This window comes from Podarcis tiliguerta (assembly GCF_965153285.1).
Source record: "Podarcis tiliguerta genome assembly, chromosome: 6".
Lineage (NCBI taxonomy): Eukaryota > Metazoa > Chordata > Lepidosauria > Squamata > Lacertidae > Podarcis > Podarcis tiliguerta.
In genome coordinates this window covers 20,383,451-20,403,330 of record NC_139539.1, presented here as the reverse complement: position 1 = coordinate 20,403,330, position 19,880 = coordinate 20,383,451, and the positions used below count along the sequence as shown (strand labels likewise).

Sequence of the window (19,880 nt, the reverse complement as noted above, 5' to 3'; positions counted from 1 at the left end):
ATTAGATGTGACTGGGCAGACACATTAAACTACATGACATCACGCCAAACCATTGTTTAGAAGGCTGGGCAAGCCTCAAGTTCACATATCATGCAACTGCAAGGAGAGGTTTGGCAGCTTTTGCTGCCATTTTGGTTTACTGCCTACACTGACACTGAGGTTAATGTTGCTATGGGTTTGTTTAAAACAAGCAAACTCCAAACCATGAATTCACTGACATGGACCATGTGAGTTGCCTTTGGCATGGTTTACTATGCAAAGGTGGCATACAAATAAATGATGATGATGGCTTGTTTAAAGAAACCATAGTTAGCACCTACCATAGTTTAGGGTTCAGACAAAGCACTAAACTGCAGTTAATGGAAAAGAGAAGTGAAATCTTCAGAGCTCTTCCTCACAGCCAGAGCAAGGAATATGCAAGCCTGAGGATTGCCTAGGGCTTTTCACCTAATGCTAAACTATGGTTTAAACTTTAGCACAATGCCTGAATGCAACCATAATGTCAGTGTATGGATCTATACTTTTCATCAAAAGGAACACCACCGCAAAGACCGCAACCCTTCTCCTCCCCTGTCCCACTCAACTTCACTGCACTCCATTGCTTTAAATACTCTTCTCCTCATCCAGTTCATTTCCAGTATCGAACTCAGGCTTCTACTCTAAGCAATGGAGCAACGTCAGGTAAAGCTGATGTAAAGGTGGGGTTTTCCTGGTTTCCATCACATGCTCCTTCGTATATGTGAACAGCAGAACCCACCCACTCATCCTTATAATGTGTCCCTGGTGTGGATGGGAAGGCAAAGACATCCTATAACATCCAATTAAATCTAAATAAATAAATGGCCCTTTTAGATTCAGTGATACTCTATGAGGAGCATGCATGAATAGGATCAGACTGTAAGAAAGCCAAGATTCTGTGCAAACTGGTTGGATTTTTGCTAATTAGTTCAATTTGCCCCTTTGGAAGAGGACAGCAATTTAAAAACTCTCGTGCTCAGTATGCAAAAGTATTGACAGTGAGTAATATCCAATGCTAGTCATGTTCAGAGTAGACCCATTGAAATAATTCATTGCAATGGGTCTTCTCTTGAGTGTGAGTAACAGTGGCTATCACCCAAGATTCCTGCGAGCATGAAGCCCCTGGAATGGAGCGTAACAGCAATCACAATTTTTTTCGCTGCTTGCACTCTATTCCATCTGGGTCAAGTTCTTCAGCTCCACCTGCCAAACCAGATTCTACAGAGAGACACAAAAAGACTTGGTGAGGAAGATCTGTTCGACAGTGGAATTTGCTGCCAAGGAGTGTGGTGGAGTCTCCTTCTTTGGAGGTCTTTAAGCAGAGGCTTGACAACCATATGTCAGGAGTGCTCTGATGGTGTTTCCTGCTTGGCAGGGGGTTGGACTCGATGGCCCTTGTGGTCTCTTCCAACTCTATGATTCTGTGATTCTAAGATGAGGTTCCTGCACTGCTGTCTACTTCAGACAGCTAGAGGTCTAAGTGGAAGGTGGAGCACCTGTTGAGTAATAGATTTCTTCTAACTCCTAATTCCCTCTATCACTCAGATCCTCCTCCTCCTCTATGTGATCATCCTAGCCTTCCCCTGAAGCTCCACAGAACTTCAGAGTGATGCCAGAACCAATGCTTCATAAAATTGCACTTTTTGGCAAGTACCATAGTTTTTCAATCATGTGTCCGTTTGGAACACAAAACAGGCCGCCAAACCCTCTTTTCCTGCCAGAAGTAGTGTCAGAAGTGAATCAGCAGCACAGACTGAAATGCACCCAGACCAGATGCACATTCCAGAGCAGCCTGAACGTCCTCATGGGCGCATGGCAAAGCTTCAGCTCCCAGAGTGGTTTTAACAATGGGGGTGGTGTTCCTCTTGAGAGCACCTAGTCCCCCATCTCTGCCACAGACTTATTCTTACTTAGTAAGTACCTGTCAGGTAACAACTGGTGTCTCTCAAGTCCTGAGCCTGCCAGCTTTTGCCCATCTGGGATTCTCATGAGATCTCCAGAGCATCATCTGACACAGCTGCCCAGAACTGCTTATGAGTTTTGCACAATGAACATTTTCACTCTTCAAAGATGTTTTCACCAGACACCAATAATTAGATTTCCTCTATAGACACAGAGTCTGGCTTCGATGCACACATTTTTCAGACTGTTTCAGGCTGGCAGTGCTGGCCACTACCTTCCAAAACTCTTGTTCCCATTTTCCAGGGTTCTTGTGTGAATCATAAACCATTCTTGTCCCCCTTGTTGTTTTCTCCAGTCTTGGCCTTTGAATTCAGCACAGAGTTTTCCCACATTTTCCAAGGCAGGTCTCTATTTCAGCCACTGTGAGAGCACCAGGGCCAATTCCACTCACACAAGAAACTCTTTTATTTTCTCATTTGACCTCATTAGATGGGGACATTATTATGCTGGGCAGGACTGGGGAAGGGGGGGCAGGGTGAAAAATGGGGGAAGGTTAACATAAGGAAATACCAGCCTTCCACATATTCCCTACATACAAATGTCTTACAAAATCTCATTTTTTGCAGAAACAAAACAGCACCAGTCTACAAACCTTCCTGCCTAGTCAAAAGATGAGGTGACGTTGCTGAAGAGTTTTGTTTTCCGCCAGTCCAATTAGTTGATGCAGAGAACATTCTAGAATAATGTCTGCACTCAAAGTTTCTCTCTCTCTCTCTCTCTCAAAAATTGAACAGAGATGCTTATGTTTGCAAATGGAACAAGAAGAACTTCTCTAGCTACGTGACAGCTTCCAAGGAAGGTTCTCTGAGTCACATTAGCATCAATCTACTACCTTCTTCTTAGGTATGGTAACTGTCTAGATCAGGAGTAGGCAATCTAAGGCCCAGGGGCCGGATCTGGCCCAATCGCCTTCTAAATCCGGCCCGCGGATGGTCCGGGAGTCAGCATGCTACATGAGTAGAATGTGTGCTTTTATTTAAAATGCATCTCTGGGTTATTTGTGGGGCATAGGAATTCATTAATATATTTTTTCAAAATACAGTCCGGCCCACCACATGTTCTGAGGGACGGTGGACCGGCCCACGCCTGAAAAAGGTTGCTGACCCCTGGTCTAGATATTCCAGCAATCTGGAGATACCGTATTTTTCGCTCTATAAGATGCACCCGACCATAAGACACACCTAGTTTTAGAGGGGGAGAACAAGAAAAAAATATCACTGCACAGCACCCCTTCAGCGAAGTGGCAGGAGAAGCAGAGCCCCTTCCATTTCTCCCCCCAACTTCGCTGAAGGGGCTCTGCGCAGAGCCTCTCCAGCGAAGCGAAGCCAGGAGAGCAAGAGGGATTGGTGCGCACCAACCCCTCTTGCTCTCCTGGCTTCAGCGAAAGCAACGGGAAGCCTCCGGAGAGCAGCGGGGCTTCCCGTTGCTTTCACTGAAGCCATGGAGCCTGCATTTGCTCCATAAGATGCACACACATCTCCCCTTGCTTTTTTGGAGGGGAAAGGTGCATCTTATAGAGCAAAAAATATGGTGATTGTTGGGGGAATTAGACATGGGGGAAGGGGTTAATCTCTTTCATGTATCACCCCATGTATGAGATAAAGCCAGCAGGTGCAAGGTCAGCTAAGTCAGTTACTATGGCAACGGCCCAGTGCCATCTATATAAGTAATTAAGGCATGCCAGCACATTAGTCAGTTGGTGAGTCTGTCCATGAGTCGGAGTATGTGTTAAGTCTTGAAACTGCCGGAGGAAGAGAAATTCTTCCTACTTGTATATATCTGTATCTGTATCTGCAAAGCCTACAAGCTGCATGTATCAACATCCAGAACTGTATTACTGAAGCCTGGTCTTCTGCAGCAGTAAACTATTTTGGACTTTAAGCTGTCTCTGTGCGGTGACTGGAACTGGGGCCAACTTCAGCTATGTGGGTATCTCACCTAAGATTCCCAACAATAATGTCATAGCAATTAACTGCAGGGCATTCTCCATCTATGCACAATACTACCACAGACCGCACACAAGGGCCATGTAGTAGAGACCAGAAGAAGTGACACGTTTTGGCAGATCAAATTAATCAGAAATGGGAAGTAAGGCTTTTCGGAAACAGGAACTGAAAAGAGGGTGGAGAGAAGGGATCAGCCTGTGAAACAAACAGAAGGGGATACCACAAAAGGTGCACACCAAACTTAGTAATAAATTACTAAGGCCCCAAACAGTTTAAAGACAACTGAACCAGTTAGTTTGTTTTCATGGTTTATCTTCTAACTCTTAAGTAGCATACAAAGGATGCCCAGACCTGGCAAGACTCAAACATGCTTACCTTCATCAATATGTCTTTGGACCAACAAGAACTAGCCTAATGTTCTTCAGATGCTGTGGTCCATAATTCCCATCATCCTCAGCCACCATTGGTAAGGGCTGATGGGAGCTGTAGCACAACAGCATCTGGAGGGCAGTGCATTTGCAACCCATCTTAGATCACAGCCCTTGAACAAGTTTCAACCAATATATGTTTTCCTCTTGGCTTGAGAGCAGATTGGGAATGATTTTAAGGAGAACAACCGCTAAAAGGGGAAAGAATGAAGAAGCCCCTTCTCTGCTGGTGGTCTTCTGCTACAGACTGTAGTATTTATGACTATATTTTGCTTTGTGTGGGGCAGAGGAACTGCTTTATACAGTCAGATCACTGATCCATCTAGATAAAAAAGTAAAGGTAAAGGACCCTTGGACAGTTGAGTCCAGTCAAAGGCGACTATGAGGTTGCGGCACTCATCTCACTTCAGGCCGAGGGAGCCGGCGTTTGTCCACAGACAGTTTTCAGGGTCATGTGGCCAGGTCATGTTTAGCTTCTGGCACAACTGAACACTGTGACGGAGACTAGAGTGCACAGAAACGCCGTTTACCTTCCCGCCACAGCTGTACCTATTTATCTACTTGCGCTGGTGTGCTTTTGAACTAATTGGTTGGCAGGAGCTGGGACAGAGCAACGGGAGCTCACTCCATCAAGGGGATTCAAACCGCCAACCTTCTGATCGGCAAACGCAAGAGGCTCAGTGGTTTAGACCACAGTGCCATCCATCTAGCTCCGTACTGACTACACTGACTGGCAGCAGCTCTCCAAGGTTTCAGGCAGGGGTCTGTCTCAGCCCTACCTGGATATGCCGGGGATTAAACCTGGGACCTTCTGCATGAAAAGCACAGGTTCTTATCAGTAAGCATACAGCATTTTTAAACTTTCTATAACTGAGCATCAGGTGCTGTTTGGGTACCACCAGTCCTTACCAAAAGGAATGCTCTCACAGGTGGGATCTTGTTCAGTTCCATCAAGAGCCTGAGTGCCTTTTCATGGTTGCTGCAATATTCCTCATATACAAAGAACTTGTCTTTCTGCAAGGTGAGGAAGAAAAAAAGCACACGTAAATGAAAGGCATCCCATTTACCTTTTGCATTTTACTTCAAATTAGTACAAATCAAATTTCCTTTCAAATGTGTACAGATGACGTACACTGGAAATTATGAGATATGAGCAAACAGTTGGAGGTGTCATCTATTGCGTTTTGAAGTTCATGTTGTCCTGCAGCAAGGTTTCTGGACTGACTTCTTAAATATTACACCTTTCAGTGAAAAACTTCTCAGTGAAGATAGGTATTTTTTTAAGACGCTGCAATATTAGGGCCATGTGCTACAATAAACCCATTTTGCACATTGTTCCAAGTTGGCTTCTTTCATACAAACCATAGTTAATGTTAGAAACAGTTTGTTGGCATGAATGATACAACAAGCTATGGCTAAATAAAAACAGAAGCAAACGCTTCCGAACACCTCCAACCAGCTGCATGGGAAGAAAGGATGCCTGAGTCTAAGCTGATTCACATTACACTAAACAAAGGTTCAGCATGATGTATGGAAATGGACAAAGGACAATCACAGGATGCAAATGAAAAAGGAAGAAAAAGGATGTGTAAGGGGTGGAAAACAAATTATTTTTATGCGGGCACAACACACACACATACACACAAAGTGAGACACTCATAAATATATGCAAACTCTGTGAGACATCCAGAGAAACTTAAGTGCATCTTAGTTCATCATACAGCCAAGATCCAAATATGTTATGTGTTCATTGGGGGGGAGGACTACATGATCAGCTGCAGACACAGCTTTTTTGTTTTTGATGTAGCAGTTTCCAGCGCCAAAGAGACATGCTACAACTCAGTATAAAATACGGCTTGCCTCTTTGTAGGTAGGAACAAATGAAGAAAAAAATGAAGCTGCCTTCTGGGTTCATTCTCTTTCTCTCTCTCTCTCTCTCTCTCTCTCTCTCACACACACACACACACACACACACACACACACACAAATGTATGACAAATAAACAGCTTACAAGCACACACTCCAATTTTCTAGCCAAAATAAATTCTCTCTACATACTAACATCAAAAAGCAACTGCCATAGCTGTTACATGATGTACTTTTTGTGTCACAGTTCAAGTTGGCTACCCCACCCCCGCTGAATGAAGATCAGACATGCTACGCCCGTTACAAAACACAGTCATCTGCAGATTGGCACAGAAAGTTTTTCAGACAAGCAGTAAAACCGTCTCCATGCCAGAATCAATCAGACATGGAATAACAAACCCTTCCATGGCTGACTGAGATGACCAAGATAGCTAGCAATCACGCTAGGAGACTTTCAGTAGAAAAATCAAGAGGTCGTCCCAGGTACTTAATATCCATCTAGTTACTTGTCACCTGGCATTTGCCTTTTATTTGTATGTTTTATTTTATTGCATTTATATTGCGCCTTTCTTCCATCATGGAGCCCAAGGCAGCAGTGTACACATGGTTCCCAGGCAGCCACCGTTCCAGGCACTACGCAGACCCAGACTTGCAAGGTGGTTAATTTCATGTGACTTCAAGCCATATACATCCTAGGACCTAAGTGTGCATATTCTTCAAACGCTGCTGAGTATAGCTCTATACCACTTTAGCACCATATACTACTTGCTTGGAGTTGTATCCCTCTTCCACCAATGGGCCTTAGCTGGAGGTAGAAAGCAATAGTGCCCCTAAGAGTGGCTGGGTCAGGTTTCCATTTCAATTTCCCACAGTGCCCCAGAATTAAAATGGCTTGGGGGAGAGAACAGTGCTTGGGTCAACAATGGGCCCTGCTAGCATACTGGGGCTTTAGCAGCTGCCAAAGAATGCTGGTGGCTCAACACTGATCCTGAGTTCAGTTATATTAATAGTAGTAGTAGTAGTAATAAACCACCCTTCAGCCAAAGATCTCAGGGCAGCTCACAATATAAAAATAAAAGATAGACGCACAAATAAATAGCTAAAGAAGAAGCAACAAAACGATACCAACACAAGCACATTTAAAAGGCCATCAGCCAAAGACCTGGTTGAAGAGGAGCATTTCCGCCTGGTGCCTAAAGATATATAATGAAGACGCCAGGTGAGCCTCCCTAGGCAGAGTTTATATGGGGAGAGGCAGCCCTTGAGGTATTGCAGTCCTGAGCTGTTAATCCAGGGATGGGCAATTTGCAGTCCTCCAGATGTGGTCCGACAGCTTCCATCATCAATAGTCATGCTGGCTGGGGCCGATGGAAGTTGGAATCCAACATACAAAGGTCCACACAGCTTTCCCATCCCTGGACTAGTGCAACATGGTGTTTCAAGGCAGCCAGATGCCTCCCAGGAACCCATAAAAGGAGTCAACTTCCTCTGCAGTCAGTCCCCATCAGAAGTATGCCGTCTCTGAATCTGGACGTTTCATTTCGCCACAGACAAACTGATCTTTCATGAATTTGTCAAATCCCCTTTAAAGGCAGCAGACATCATTGCGCCTTGAGGCAGCAAATTCTGAAAGTAAACTACGTGGCTGCCTGACGTAGTACTTTCTTTTGTCTGTCCCGAAACGGCTGCCAATCAATTTCATTAGAAGATCATACATTCCATGAACCGTGAATTCCTTTCCTGTTACCAAATGGAAGGGATCCACTGTCTACAAAGAACAAGGCAGGGTCCAGATAAGCAGCACTGGAGGCCACTTAAAAAGGGATGCTTTTGTTGTCCCTAAAGATTCTGTTTAGTATAATCTAATTACACATTTGTTTTTGCCTCTTCATTTATCATTATTTAACATTGTTTCTCCATCCAATCACAACCACCATGGGAAATAAAAGTATCAGCTACAAAAAGATTAAGGAAAGAAGCTGGAAAGCGGCAGGCTCTCGGGTCTTATCCTTTGCTACACTACACATCTGGAATTGCAGCTGCTTCTTCAGTTTCAGGCAAATTTGAGCAGAAGGTTGCAGCAGTATAAAGGCAAAGGATCCTGGTGACCAGATGCAGGAAGCTGTATGGCTTTGGGGCGGAGGGTGACGCAACAGAACAGGACAGTTTTTGTTCTTAAAATACCACTTCATGAAGTATAGGAAGAGACAACAGTTCAGCGGCAAGAGGACTGCTTTTGTATGTATAGAGGCTGAAGGTTTCATTTCTGAGAATAGTAAAAAAAAAAGGGGGGGAGGAGTTACCTTGACCAAAGCTATTTACAGAACTGGCAGTTTATTAAGAAGTGTATGTCAGCACCTTTACTGATGAGTAAGACTGCAATGCCAGCTACGCTTACCTGGGCATAAGCCCCAATGAATTCAGTTGGACTTACTTGCAAGCCTACATCATTAGGATTGCAGCCTAAAATATTGCTAAATAATATTCAACTATAGGTAGAGAGAAGGGACGCGGGTGGCGCTGTGGGTTAAAGCCTCAGCACCTAGGGCTTGCCGATCGAAAGGTCGGCGGTTCGAATCCCCGCGGCGGGGTGCGCTCCCGTTGTTCGGTCCCAGCGCCTGCCAACCTAGCAGTTCGAAAGCACTCTCGGGTGCAAGTAGATAAATAGGGACCGCTTACTAGCGGGAAGGTAAACAGCGTTTCCGTGTGCGGCTCTGTCTCGCCAGAGCAGCGATGTCACGCTGGCCACGTGACCCGGAAGTGTCTTCGGACAGCGCTGGCCCCCGGCCTCTTTGAGTGAGATGGGCGCACAACCCTAGAGTCTGTCAAGACTGGCCCGTACGGGCAGGGGTACCTTTACCTTTACCTTTATAGGTAGAGAGGGAGATCAGGGACATTGGTAGTGGCACCCGCTCTGTGGAATGCCCTTCCATCAGTTATAGGTAGTATAATTCTGGATACTAGTGTCTGGAAACTGCAGGAGGGAAGAGTGCTCTTGTGCTTGGGTCCTGCTTCCAAGTTTCCCCCAGGCATCTGGGTGGCCACTGTGAGAACAGGATGATAGACTAGATGGGCCAGTGGCCTGATCCGGCAGGACTCTCCTTATGAGCATTATCAAATGCAGGCTCGATCTCAGCCTAGCTAAGGACACCATCCTCAAGGGAAACGTCTAGTTCTTATGACTATGAGAACAAGAAGAAGAACCATGACTAGAAAGCTTTGGTCTGGACCAATGGGACTCGTCTTATGTTAACCCCAAATAACTCTTTAGACCAGGGGTGGGCAATACACAGCCTGCAGATGCTGTTAAGACTACAGCTTAATCCCTGATCATTGGCCATGTTAGGTGGGACTGAACCTGCTAAGTCCCGGTCTCAGCACAGTCAAGTCCCAGAACCCCCGACAGTTGCCCTGTGCACATCTTCCAGGTATACTTGTGAGCAGGGAACTGGGAAATGTGTTTTTTAAATATCATCCTTCAGCATCACTGAACTCTTTCCATTTGAGAAGAGGTGACACTGGGGCGACAGGACCCAATGTCGATTTGTCGATTGTGATTGCAGCTCTGTGACTTTGGTAGCATTGTTAGAGGTTAAATTTAGACCATGACATCTCCTGGCAAAACTCAGCTCAATGTATTCAATAATTATATACACGCCAGAGGGTTTTCATCAAGACTTTCCCAGCTGCCCTTCATGCATAAGAGCCACAAGTATGAAAGCTATGCTTTCAAATTACCCGGTGCCTGAAGTGTTTAATTTCCTCTCTGGATGACATTGAGGTTCCTTCGCTGGATGAGGAAATTATCAGTTACATAATTGCAGGTGCTACCCCTGGAAATCTGAACCTGCACTTACCAAGTGTATCATGGTCACTAACTGTAGCTATCTAAAAACAGATTTTTTCTTATTCGGGAAATTCTCCCCCATTGATTTAGGGCCACTTCACACGTTGCCATATTTCCAAACAAGCTGGAGGAATTACAGGATCACATGTGAGCAGATGACCACATACAACAATCCTACTTACATGTGGGTAGCTCAGTGCAGTGGGAATCTATGGTGGCCACACAAGCCTGGTGCCTTAAAATGGCCTGCACAATTTACACATCTGTTGCATTATACATGGCCATCAAGGGCATGCAATATTTAATGCAATCTCAATCTTATCAACTGGGTTGTGCTTTATAATTGCTCAGAAAAAGCATCCTGCAGAATGTCTTGAACAATGGGAAATATGCTTGCCAATTTATTTATGTTTCTGTCTGCCAGGGCTGCTTCTTAATGTTTGATTTTACCAACAGATTTGCTTGAATTTATCGTAAAGTGCTTTGGGGTTAAGAAGCATCTCTGGGATGAAAGACAGTCTGGGGGACAAGTAGACTAAATCCCCTAGGGCCAGAGAGATCCAATTTTAAAAGAAACTAGAGTTTTCCCTCTTTGGTCATTTGCTTTGAACCCCTGTGAGTGTGGTGTGGGTGTGTGGGAGAAAGAAGAAGAAGAAGACATGATAAAGTACCTTATCAAAATGATACATTTGCAAATAAGCATTTTAGCTCATACTCACAAATTTTAAGAAAACTTCTCCCAGTTCATGCTGAGACTGAGGTTCTGGATGCAAACAATATTCCAGAGCCGTCAGGAAGTCCTTGTGAACATCAAGTATATCTTCTATGTTGGAAAATAAAATCTGCAACATAAAGAAGTATCCATTAAGAATAGCTAATGAAAGACATGATAGGGTCTTAAAATATTATTCTGATCCATCCCAAACTATCTTTATTATCCTTACTATTTGATGGTGGTGGTGGTGGTGGTGATGGTGAGGATGATGATGATGTTGTACAAGCCCAGTTGAGGCATCACACTAAACTGTACCTATTTAACTATGAGTTAGCACAAATGCTGAATTGACAAATTATGGATTGTGTTTGCTCAGCAAACCACAAACAGAAACCATAGTTTGCAGCGGGTCTAAAAACCATGGTTTGTGATAGCTATGGTTCATTGTTCAGTGTGGCATCTGAGCGGAGTCACAGACCTTAAAATTCTTAACTGTCTGGACTCAGGGTACTTGAAAAACCACTTGTCCCCATATTCACCTGCCTAGCAGTTGAGATCATACTCAGAAGCCCTTTGTCAGGTGCCCTTGCAAAGCATAGCCTGATATTTCATCTGTTCTCTTATGCTTTATTATGGTTGTTTGCGTGTTTTGTTGTTTCTACGTTGCTGTTTATCTTCCTTGAATGCCATTCACTGCAGAAAGGCAGCACACAAATCTTTTAAACAAATGCATAGGATGTAATTCAATGTCACACTATGACAAACATTTCATTCTGAGCAAGTATTGCAGCTTGCCAGACAGAACTAAACCACTCTCCTCCTCCTGTCTACTATTCTGGAGTTTATCTAGACCTCCTGACCTGACCCCGACCCCCCACAAAAAGCCCCTAAGACATGGGAGGAAACGAGACATCAATTTTCAAACTTAAAAGGCAAGCAGAGCTAAGAGCTAGACTTCTTGGTAAAATAAACCATGGTTTTGAGTTTCCACATGTAAAGCTGGTAAACCATGGCTTGGAGCATTTTTTCTGCTTTTGTTATTTATCCTCACAGCATTCATAAATTAAAAAATGCACCCCCTTCTTCATGCTACAGCGGCTCTGGAGGTGAAATTATGGTTGTTAGTCACTGCCTCTCAATGCAGACATCCCAACAAACTAAAGTTAGCAATAAAACACGGTTTGCATTTCATCCCATGATCTGAATCAGGGTTTGCCACCTGATCGCAAACAACCTTTTGTCAATTCAGCTTCCTTAAGCATGGTTTAGCAGGATGCGTGATTTGAGCAACTGTCCTCTCTAATGCTACTGTTTATAATATCTGCAGTCCCCTTCTCAGCATGTACTGGGCCACAGAGCAGAGGTCAGCTATGTTAATGGGTTCTGATGGGCCTTAATTATCTGTCTGGCACGCACTGCCTTCTGTCTTATCCTCAGCTGCTTGCTTCCTGCTGAAGGTGATCCTCAATCCAGCCAGCTGTCTCAAAGCCAGAGATGGCTTTGTGTTTACCAGGGTGGTTTTAATGAGGAGTTAAAACCTGTTCTGATTGCCCTAGGGAAATCTAATTTGTCATCCTTTATGTCATTAGTATTGTAACTGCTGGGCAGCAGAGATCTGCACTAAGCATTTGGTTTGCTTGTTTCAGTTTCAGATTATGAAATAACCAAGGCAGAAGACAGAATAAAGTGTTTGGTTGCCTATTTCAAAAGGATATGTTCTGTCTGGCAAGCGACCACATTTATAGACCTCTGGGAGCAGGAAAAGATTCAACAAGTTGAGATGTTCCTCCATCATCAAACCCATTCAGCACTCTCAGTTCTGTCCATGTTAATCATAAGAGCATTAGGGTGCAAGAAAAGTCCTACTGGCCAATGATCTACCTAATCAAACATCCTGTGTCAAAGAGTGAACAGTCATATGTAGGTCACAAGCAGGGCACAAGAGTAACAGCCCCACAATATTTCTCCTATTAAGAGATAAACTGACTCTGAACACTGAGGTTCCATTTAGTGATCATGGGTAATACTCACTGATGGACTTATCCCCCAAGAATGTGAGAACTTGTGTGGTTTAGAAACTGAACGAGGAGCAGAGAGATGCACTTTCAAATCTCTGCTCAGTTGAGAAGTTCCCTGTGTGATCTTGACCCAATAGCCATCTTACAGCCTTAAGGCTACCTTAGAGGATTCTTCCGACAACAAAGTGGGGATCAATGTGCAGTGACCTAAAAATGTAGGGTGGAATTCAATGTAGTGTCAAGTGCAGGTACGCACTCATGAAAGTCCTCATGCAGGACTTCCTGCTTTTCTCACCCTGGTCACCCCCTACACTGCTTTTTGTAAACCACTTTGAGGGGCAAGGGTTCCATCAAGCACTATAGAAATTTTATGAAATAAAGAAATAAACCTGTCCTGGTTGTTCCCCAAACCCTCCAGAGCAAATTTAAGGGGCACAAGGGGAGGAGAGAGGTGGACAGTCCTGCTGCCTGAGTGGACCTCGTTCTATGCATGCAACAACTGACTTGAATCTCACCCATAATAAATAAATGGAGAGGGAAAGGATATCTAAACGTGATGCTTCAAAAAGATAAACTAGATACAGAATGGCAGATTCAATAGTAAATATGTACACAGTCATTAACAAAGAACTGGAACAAAGAATTCTGACTTCGACAGTTTTGAAATTGGTTATGAAAACTGGGGAAGCAAATCTTGTGGTCGCAAAGCAGAGCTCACTGAAAATGTCAGCAATGAAAAAAGAAATAGCAATATTTTTCATTGGCCAAAGAGCATGGGGATGGAGTCAAATGTAGTGTTAGATATGATGAAGAAAGGGGACTGAAAGAAAAACAGCAAGTTTCATAAATCCATTTGATGAGTCTATGATGCGGGGATACTTAAGGACTACAATGTACTTGGATTCACTTCAAAGAAGATATTGCAGACCTGGAAAAAAGATGTAGAAAAGGGCGACTGGGAGAAGAGAAGTTGCATTTGCCAAAAGGGCCAGCCCAAGACATTTTGCCACCTGAGACGAAAGTCAAGACAACACCACCGTCCCATTCTACATATGGAAATCAATTGGACTGGTAGTTAATTATTATTTCAACACTGGCAAAGGGACAGCATCTTCTACTTCACTTGAGGTCAACAGGCTAGCTAGGAGTAGAGAGGTATCTAAGAGCCCCCCAGCAGGTGTCACCTGAGGAGGGTGCCTAACAGTAGAGCTGCCCCTCCTTGCGAAACCTTTTGCAATTGAAGAACTGGCCAAAGGAGTGGGGAGAGGGCCTTGATAACCTTGTATGGAATTGCCAAGGTTAGCCTCTTGCTTTAATGACCAAGTAGTGATAAAGACTACTTACAAGAGCGTCTTAAATCCTCCCTGTGCTTCGGCAAAGGGATAAACCAAAAGCATCACTCTGCACCCACAAAGAGGCTTCAGGCAAAAAAATGCATTCAATCAGTAGCAAACAGAAAATGAGCTGATGTAATATGTGATTGCGGTGACAGATATATTTAGCACCTTTGGAGGTGATAAATCATTTTGAATAAAAGCAATGGAAATAATATCCATTAGCATTTTATCATCTGCTGCATCTGCAGACCAGAAAAAAAGCTTCACCTGCTGAACCTTTGCTTGTTCTCCAGGCAGCTGAAAGAGGCCTGAAAGAAAAATGTTGCCCACTCGACCCAGAACTGACCCTAGAGAAAGAACCATCAATGGCATGCACAGCTCCTCTCTCCAGGAGAGGAAGCAAGCATGAACTTCACTGGCTGCTGGGCAAAACAGCAACATAAGCAAAGAGCAGCATCTAGGGTTGAAATCTCAGGAGAGTCTGTTTGTGCCTTTAAATTATGCACACTGAATTTTGCTGCAGTTCTCCCCTCCGTTTCCCCTGGATCATTTCTTCCCCTCCCTAGTGAGTAGGACTCCAGGGGAGGGCACAGAGAAAGAGGACAGTTTTCCTCCCTCTCTTGTAGCACTAGAACCCATGAACCTGAATGCTAGAAGATTCAAGTCCATTCTACCTGCTCATTTACTGTATTTCCCAGGCATGTGGAGCTAGCTGCACACCAAGAAACGAAGGGCTGAGAGACCGCCCTTCCAAGTTGCCTTATTGCGACTTCTTAATGCCAGACTAGGAGGTGGGGGTGAGGGTTGGAGTCTCATAGTGGTAGGATAACTGGATCCTGTTGCATCCTTGACGTGGAACACAATAGCATCAACATCAATTTGAATTGGCTGAGAGCAAGCCAATAATTTTATCAATTTATCCAGAAATGGCTCATTCATCAGTAGAAACCCCAACACTTTGCCTACCAATTTAATATTGACAGCTATAGGTGCATCCAGTTAGACCTTCCCATTGGTCCCTGGGAGCAAAGGTTTGCCTAGGGTTGCTACACATTTATTATTATTATTATTATTATTATTATTATTATTATTATTATTATTATTATTGTCATCATCATCATCCAGCCACCTTTCAACAACTACGTAACAGGCAGAAAATAAGGTAAAGATTTCTTCACTGTTGCATCTCCATGCTAGGGAAAAAATTACCTGTTTCTTTCTACCTGCATCTTTCAAAGGTGAAAAATGCCTGTGCATTTAACATAACATGGAAGTCCTTCATCAGCAGTGGCTAACAACCCACTGACCAGATGTATGCAAACCCAACCTCTTGCCATACTCTAAATCATTCACAAAGAGACTGGTACTCTGAGAGACTTACCTTGATGTTGTCCTCAGTTATGTATTTTTCAGCTTTGTCCACAGCACTCTGTCTAATTCGGTGGAGAAATGCCTATGGGGAACAAAAAGGGGGAAAGTGGGTTAGTGTCAAACAGATACTGGTGAATGGGATACTGTCCCACCAATCTCAGTCTACCTTCAGCCAGCCCCCACCAACCTGCCTGCCTGCCTGCTTGCCTGCTTATACCCAGTGCTATTTTTCTAGAAAAAGAGGTGCCAGAATTCACCATGAACTCACCCTTGTTCTCTTAGGATGGCAATGGTGCCCACCTGAAAAGTGCCAGAACCGGGTTCCAGCAAGTTCTGACTTTAAAAGAAAAGCCCTGCTTACACCCAGTCCAGGGGGTGGATATGGCGGTCAATTCCTCCCCCTTATTCTCACCGTGTAGAAGTTGGCAGGAAGGATAATGGGGACAAAACTCAAATTGGTTAGCTTTACCTGCCATTGGCTTTGAATCCACTTACTGTTTGAGTTCCCCGATTCCTGCGGTACCTGTCATAATGAGCACCAGCAACCATGGACAGATATGGATTCTATCTTTTGGGTTTTTTAATAACATCCAACCATCAAGATACAAATATGAGGCTTCTTTGCACAAAGGACAGATCACTTTGCATGCTCAAAACTATCAAAACACACATTGCTTCACTAATGGGACGCTTTTCTTTAAAGTTGTTCGGGTTTCGACTGGCAAGAAGCAATGCCCCTGTCCCTTTTTACTTAGATACCTAGTACCGGCACACCAAAGGACACAATTGTTTGTTTATTCTTTCCAAGGTTTCCCATTTCTTCCTCTAGACATGGAACTGCTCTGACTTGATTAGGCAAGTGAGAGGCCTGGCTCTCATCATGTAAAGAGATGTGTGTCAAGGAAGAAGGGCGAAAGGGCTCAACAAAGCAAGAATGGGAAAGAGGAGGCACATCCCTGAAATAGAGGCACACTGAAGCTAAGAAGCAGTTGCCGCCCGGTTTTACCCTGATGTTAGAGAGGTGACACCCGTGACCCATAAACAGCCACTTGATTGTAGTCTCTCCTCCGCAAACACTTGACTTTCAATGGTGCCTTTGTTTAATACGAGTTCATCCACACACTCTGAACATATGACTGCAATAAGTGCTGGGTTAGACCACGGTCCAATCTAGTCCTGCATCCTGTTTTTCAAAAGCAGCAGCCAGCCAGATGCTCCTGTGAATCTCACAAGCGGAGGAGCATGAAGGAAACGGGCTTCCCTTGTCATTCATCCATATTACGGAGGGTGGGGACGACTCTCCTTTGCTTGTTTCGTAGTTCCTCCGAGGCCTGGGTCAAGTTCTTTTTGTGGGCGTCAATTATAGAAAATTGCTAACGATGACAACAATAAAAACCTGCCTCTCCTCGATCCTTCCTTTCACACCTGGACTGTTCTAATTGATCCCAGCAGATATCCTTCCCGATGGCTGTCTGAGTCAGGCTCTTAACTTCTTTCCCCATAGAGAAGTGGGGATGGCATTGTTTGGAGCAGAAAAAGAACCCTTTTTCTTAACCTTCCTCCTGAAATATCAGTGTTTATATAAGAACACCAGGTGCTGTGTTATGCCGAGTCAGACCATTGGTCCATTTAACTCAGTACACTGACTGGAAGCAGCTCTCCAGATTTTCAGGATGAGTTCTCTCCCAGTCGTACCTGGAGATGACCGGGATTAAACTTTGGTCCTTCTACCACTGAGATAAAAAGGTAAAGGGACCCCTGTCCATTAGGTCCAGTCGTGGCCGACTCTGGGGTTGCGGCACTCATCTTGCTTTATTGGCCGAGGGAGCCGGCGTACAGCTTCCGGGTCATGTGGCCAGCATGACTAAGCCGCTTCTGGCAAACCAGAGCAGCACACAGAAACGGCATTTACCTTCCCGCCGGAGCGGTACCTATTTATCTACTTGCACTTTGACATGCTTTTGAACTGCTAGGTTGGAAGGAGCAGGGACCGAGCAACGGGAGCTCACCTCATCGTGGGGATTCGAACCGCCGACCTTCTGATCAGCAAGTCCTAGGCTTTGTGGTTTAACCCACAGCGCCACCCGCATCCCACCACTGAGATAAACCCCTTCTAAAAGCAAAGAAGGGTGGTGGTTGTTGTTGTTGTAAACCTATTTCTCCACAAAGGATGCTTATTACAAGTTTTTAAGGGACTGTGTCAATTCCCTCTCTCCCCCTACCCTTAATTTTCCTTTTACACCAACTTACACACTTTTTCATACTCAGTGAACCCCCCCCCCCCTTTGAATACCCAGAAACTACTACATTACTAAATTAATAATACTGGTAGCTGATAGAACATTAAGTGACAAACTATTTCAGTGAGAATTAGTTTTAGATATTTTTACTTAAAATCTAGTGTTGGTTATTAGTTTCTTCTATTCTTGTTTTCTGTTACACAGTAAAAGGCGGGTCATGCTTAGGTCTCCCTTCAGATTTCTAGGCTCTGGATAGTTAATAATGAACAAACAAACAATAGCCAAAGGCAGTGGACCAGCTGTGACATTCGAGAAGCTCATTTGCAATGTCAAGATTAAACCCTAAATAGCATGTAGCGATTATGGGACTAAAACCAAGAAGATGAAATGTTACATCCCTCCTCTTCTCTCTGTAGGGAAGGGAGATAAGAGATAGCAAGTGAAAATGAAATCAGATAAACCCATCAAGGAGAAAATCCGCTAGGATCAATTAAAATAATCCAGGCATAACAGGAGGAGTGTCAGGTTTTTCTGTCTGTCATCATTAACTGCTTTGTATAATTAACTCCTACACAAAGAACTTGTACCAGGCCCTAGAGGAATTGTGTATGGGCAAAAAGAGATTATTTACTCCCATGTGGGAAAGGTTTTGGGTGCAGTTGTTTTTGAGGCAACCAACAATTGCAAAAGCGATTTTATTTGCAGCAAGTAAATCAAATTTAAGCCTTTTGGCGTGAGAACTTGTTTATGGATTGCAAAGAGCTCACACTACCTGTCCTGTGGGTATATTCCCTCTTGCATCCTGTTGTCCTTTCTATATATACCCTTGACATTTTGCTACCTTTACATTCGACATGATGAAGAGTAGCATGAAACTCAAAAGCTTTACACACACATTACATTTGAATTGTTTTAAAATACAGGGCGTCGGGGGGGCATTCAGGTGGCTGGTCCCAAGTTATGTAAGCCTTTTTCCTCTGCAGCTGTCCCTATACAGAAGCACCAAACCATTGTTTCTTACTCCTGTTCCTAGACAAACTCGCCTTTGCTCTGGCAACCACAACCAGCACTCATTTTCAGGGGACAGCTCCATGCAATGGCCTTTGATGTGTTTCTAACGAAAGCCACCTTGGGGATCCATCTGAATTGCAAGGTGGGAGAGAAGTCAAATAAATATATATAAATTCAGGTCCTGCGAATCACTGTGATATGGATATTTGTGTGTTCCACTGCCTTCTTCCTGCACCATCGCATCCATTGTGGGGAATACAGTGGTACCTCGGGTTAAGTACTTAATTCGTTCCAGAGGTCCGTTCTGAACCTGAAACTGTTCTTAACCTGAAGCACCACTTTAGCTAATGGGGCTTCCTGCTGCCGCTGCACGATTTCTGTTCTCATCCTGAAGCAAAGAGCTTCAGTGTGCCAGTGTGGTGTAGTGGTTAAGAGTGGTAGACTCGTAATCTGGGGAACCGGGTTCATGTCTCCGCTTCTCCACATGCAGCTGCTGGGTGACCTTGGGCCAGTCACACTTCTTTGAAGTCTCTCAACCCCACTCACCTCACAGAGTGTTTGTTGTGGGGAAGGAAGGGAAAGGAGAATGTTAGCCGCTTTGAGACTCCTTCGGGTAGTGATAAAGCGGGATATCAAATCCAAACTCTTCTTCTTCTTAACCCGAGGTAATATTTCTGGGTTAGCAGAGTCCTTGACCTTGACCTTACTATTATTAGCACGACTATGAATTATAGTTGAATGTACTGTAAGCCATCTTGGAACTGTTTCTTAACTTGAGTGCCTCAGAATACTTTAATCAATAAATAAATCATTAAAAATAAATACAATACCCTTATAAGGTAGGCCAATCTGATCATTTCCACATGTGCTGAACCTAAGCTACTTAATGAATTCATATGCCAAATGAAATTTGGGGTGGTAAGATTCCAATACGCAGAGTTGGGCCTTGTGCAAGAGTCTGAAAAGACTTATTTTAGAATGAACACTATCACCATCTCCTCATCGCTGGGATCACTGAAAGGGGCCACCATTCTGCTCAAGGCATTGGTCCAAAGAAAAGCCATATCCATACATACTCACCTACCAAGAAAATAGATGACGGAACATACACAGAACTAAAA

At 44.1% G+C, this 19,880-nt stretch overlaps 1 protein-coding gene across 1 annotated transcript in view; it reads right to left on the bottom strand.

Annotated features, from left to right (window-relative positions):
- The window catches only part of PREX1 (phosphatidylinositol-3,4,5-trisphosphate dependent Rac exchange factor 1), a 220,634-nt gene that overhangs the window by 112,758 nt on the left and 87,996 nt on the right, over positions 1–19,880 (bottom strand). Inside the window, exons 2-4 of the mRNA XM_083446700.1 lie at positions 15,519–15,590; positions 10,787–10,909; positions 5,264–5,368 (exon numbers count right to left, since the gene is read on the bottom strand). Of these exons, the coding sequence (XP_083302826.1) occupies positions 5,264–5,368; positions 10,787–10,909; positions 15,519–15,590 (300 nt within the window). The remainder of the gene's footprint in view (positions 1–5,263; positions 5,369–10,786; positions 10,910–15,518; positions 15,591–19,880) is intronic.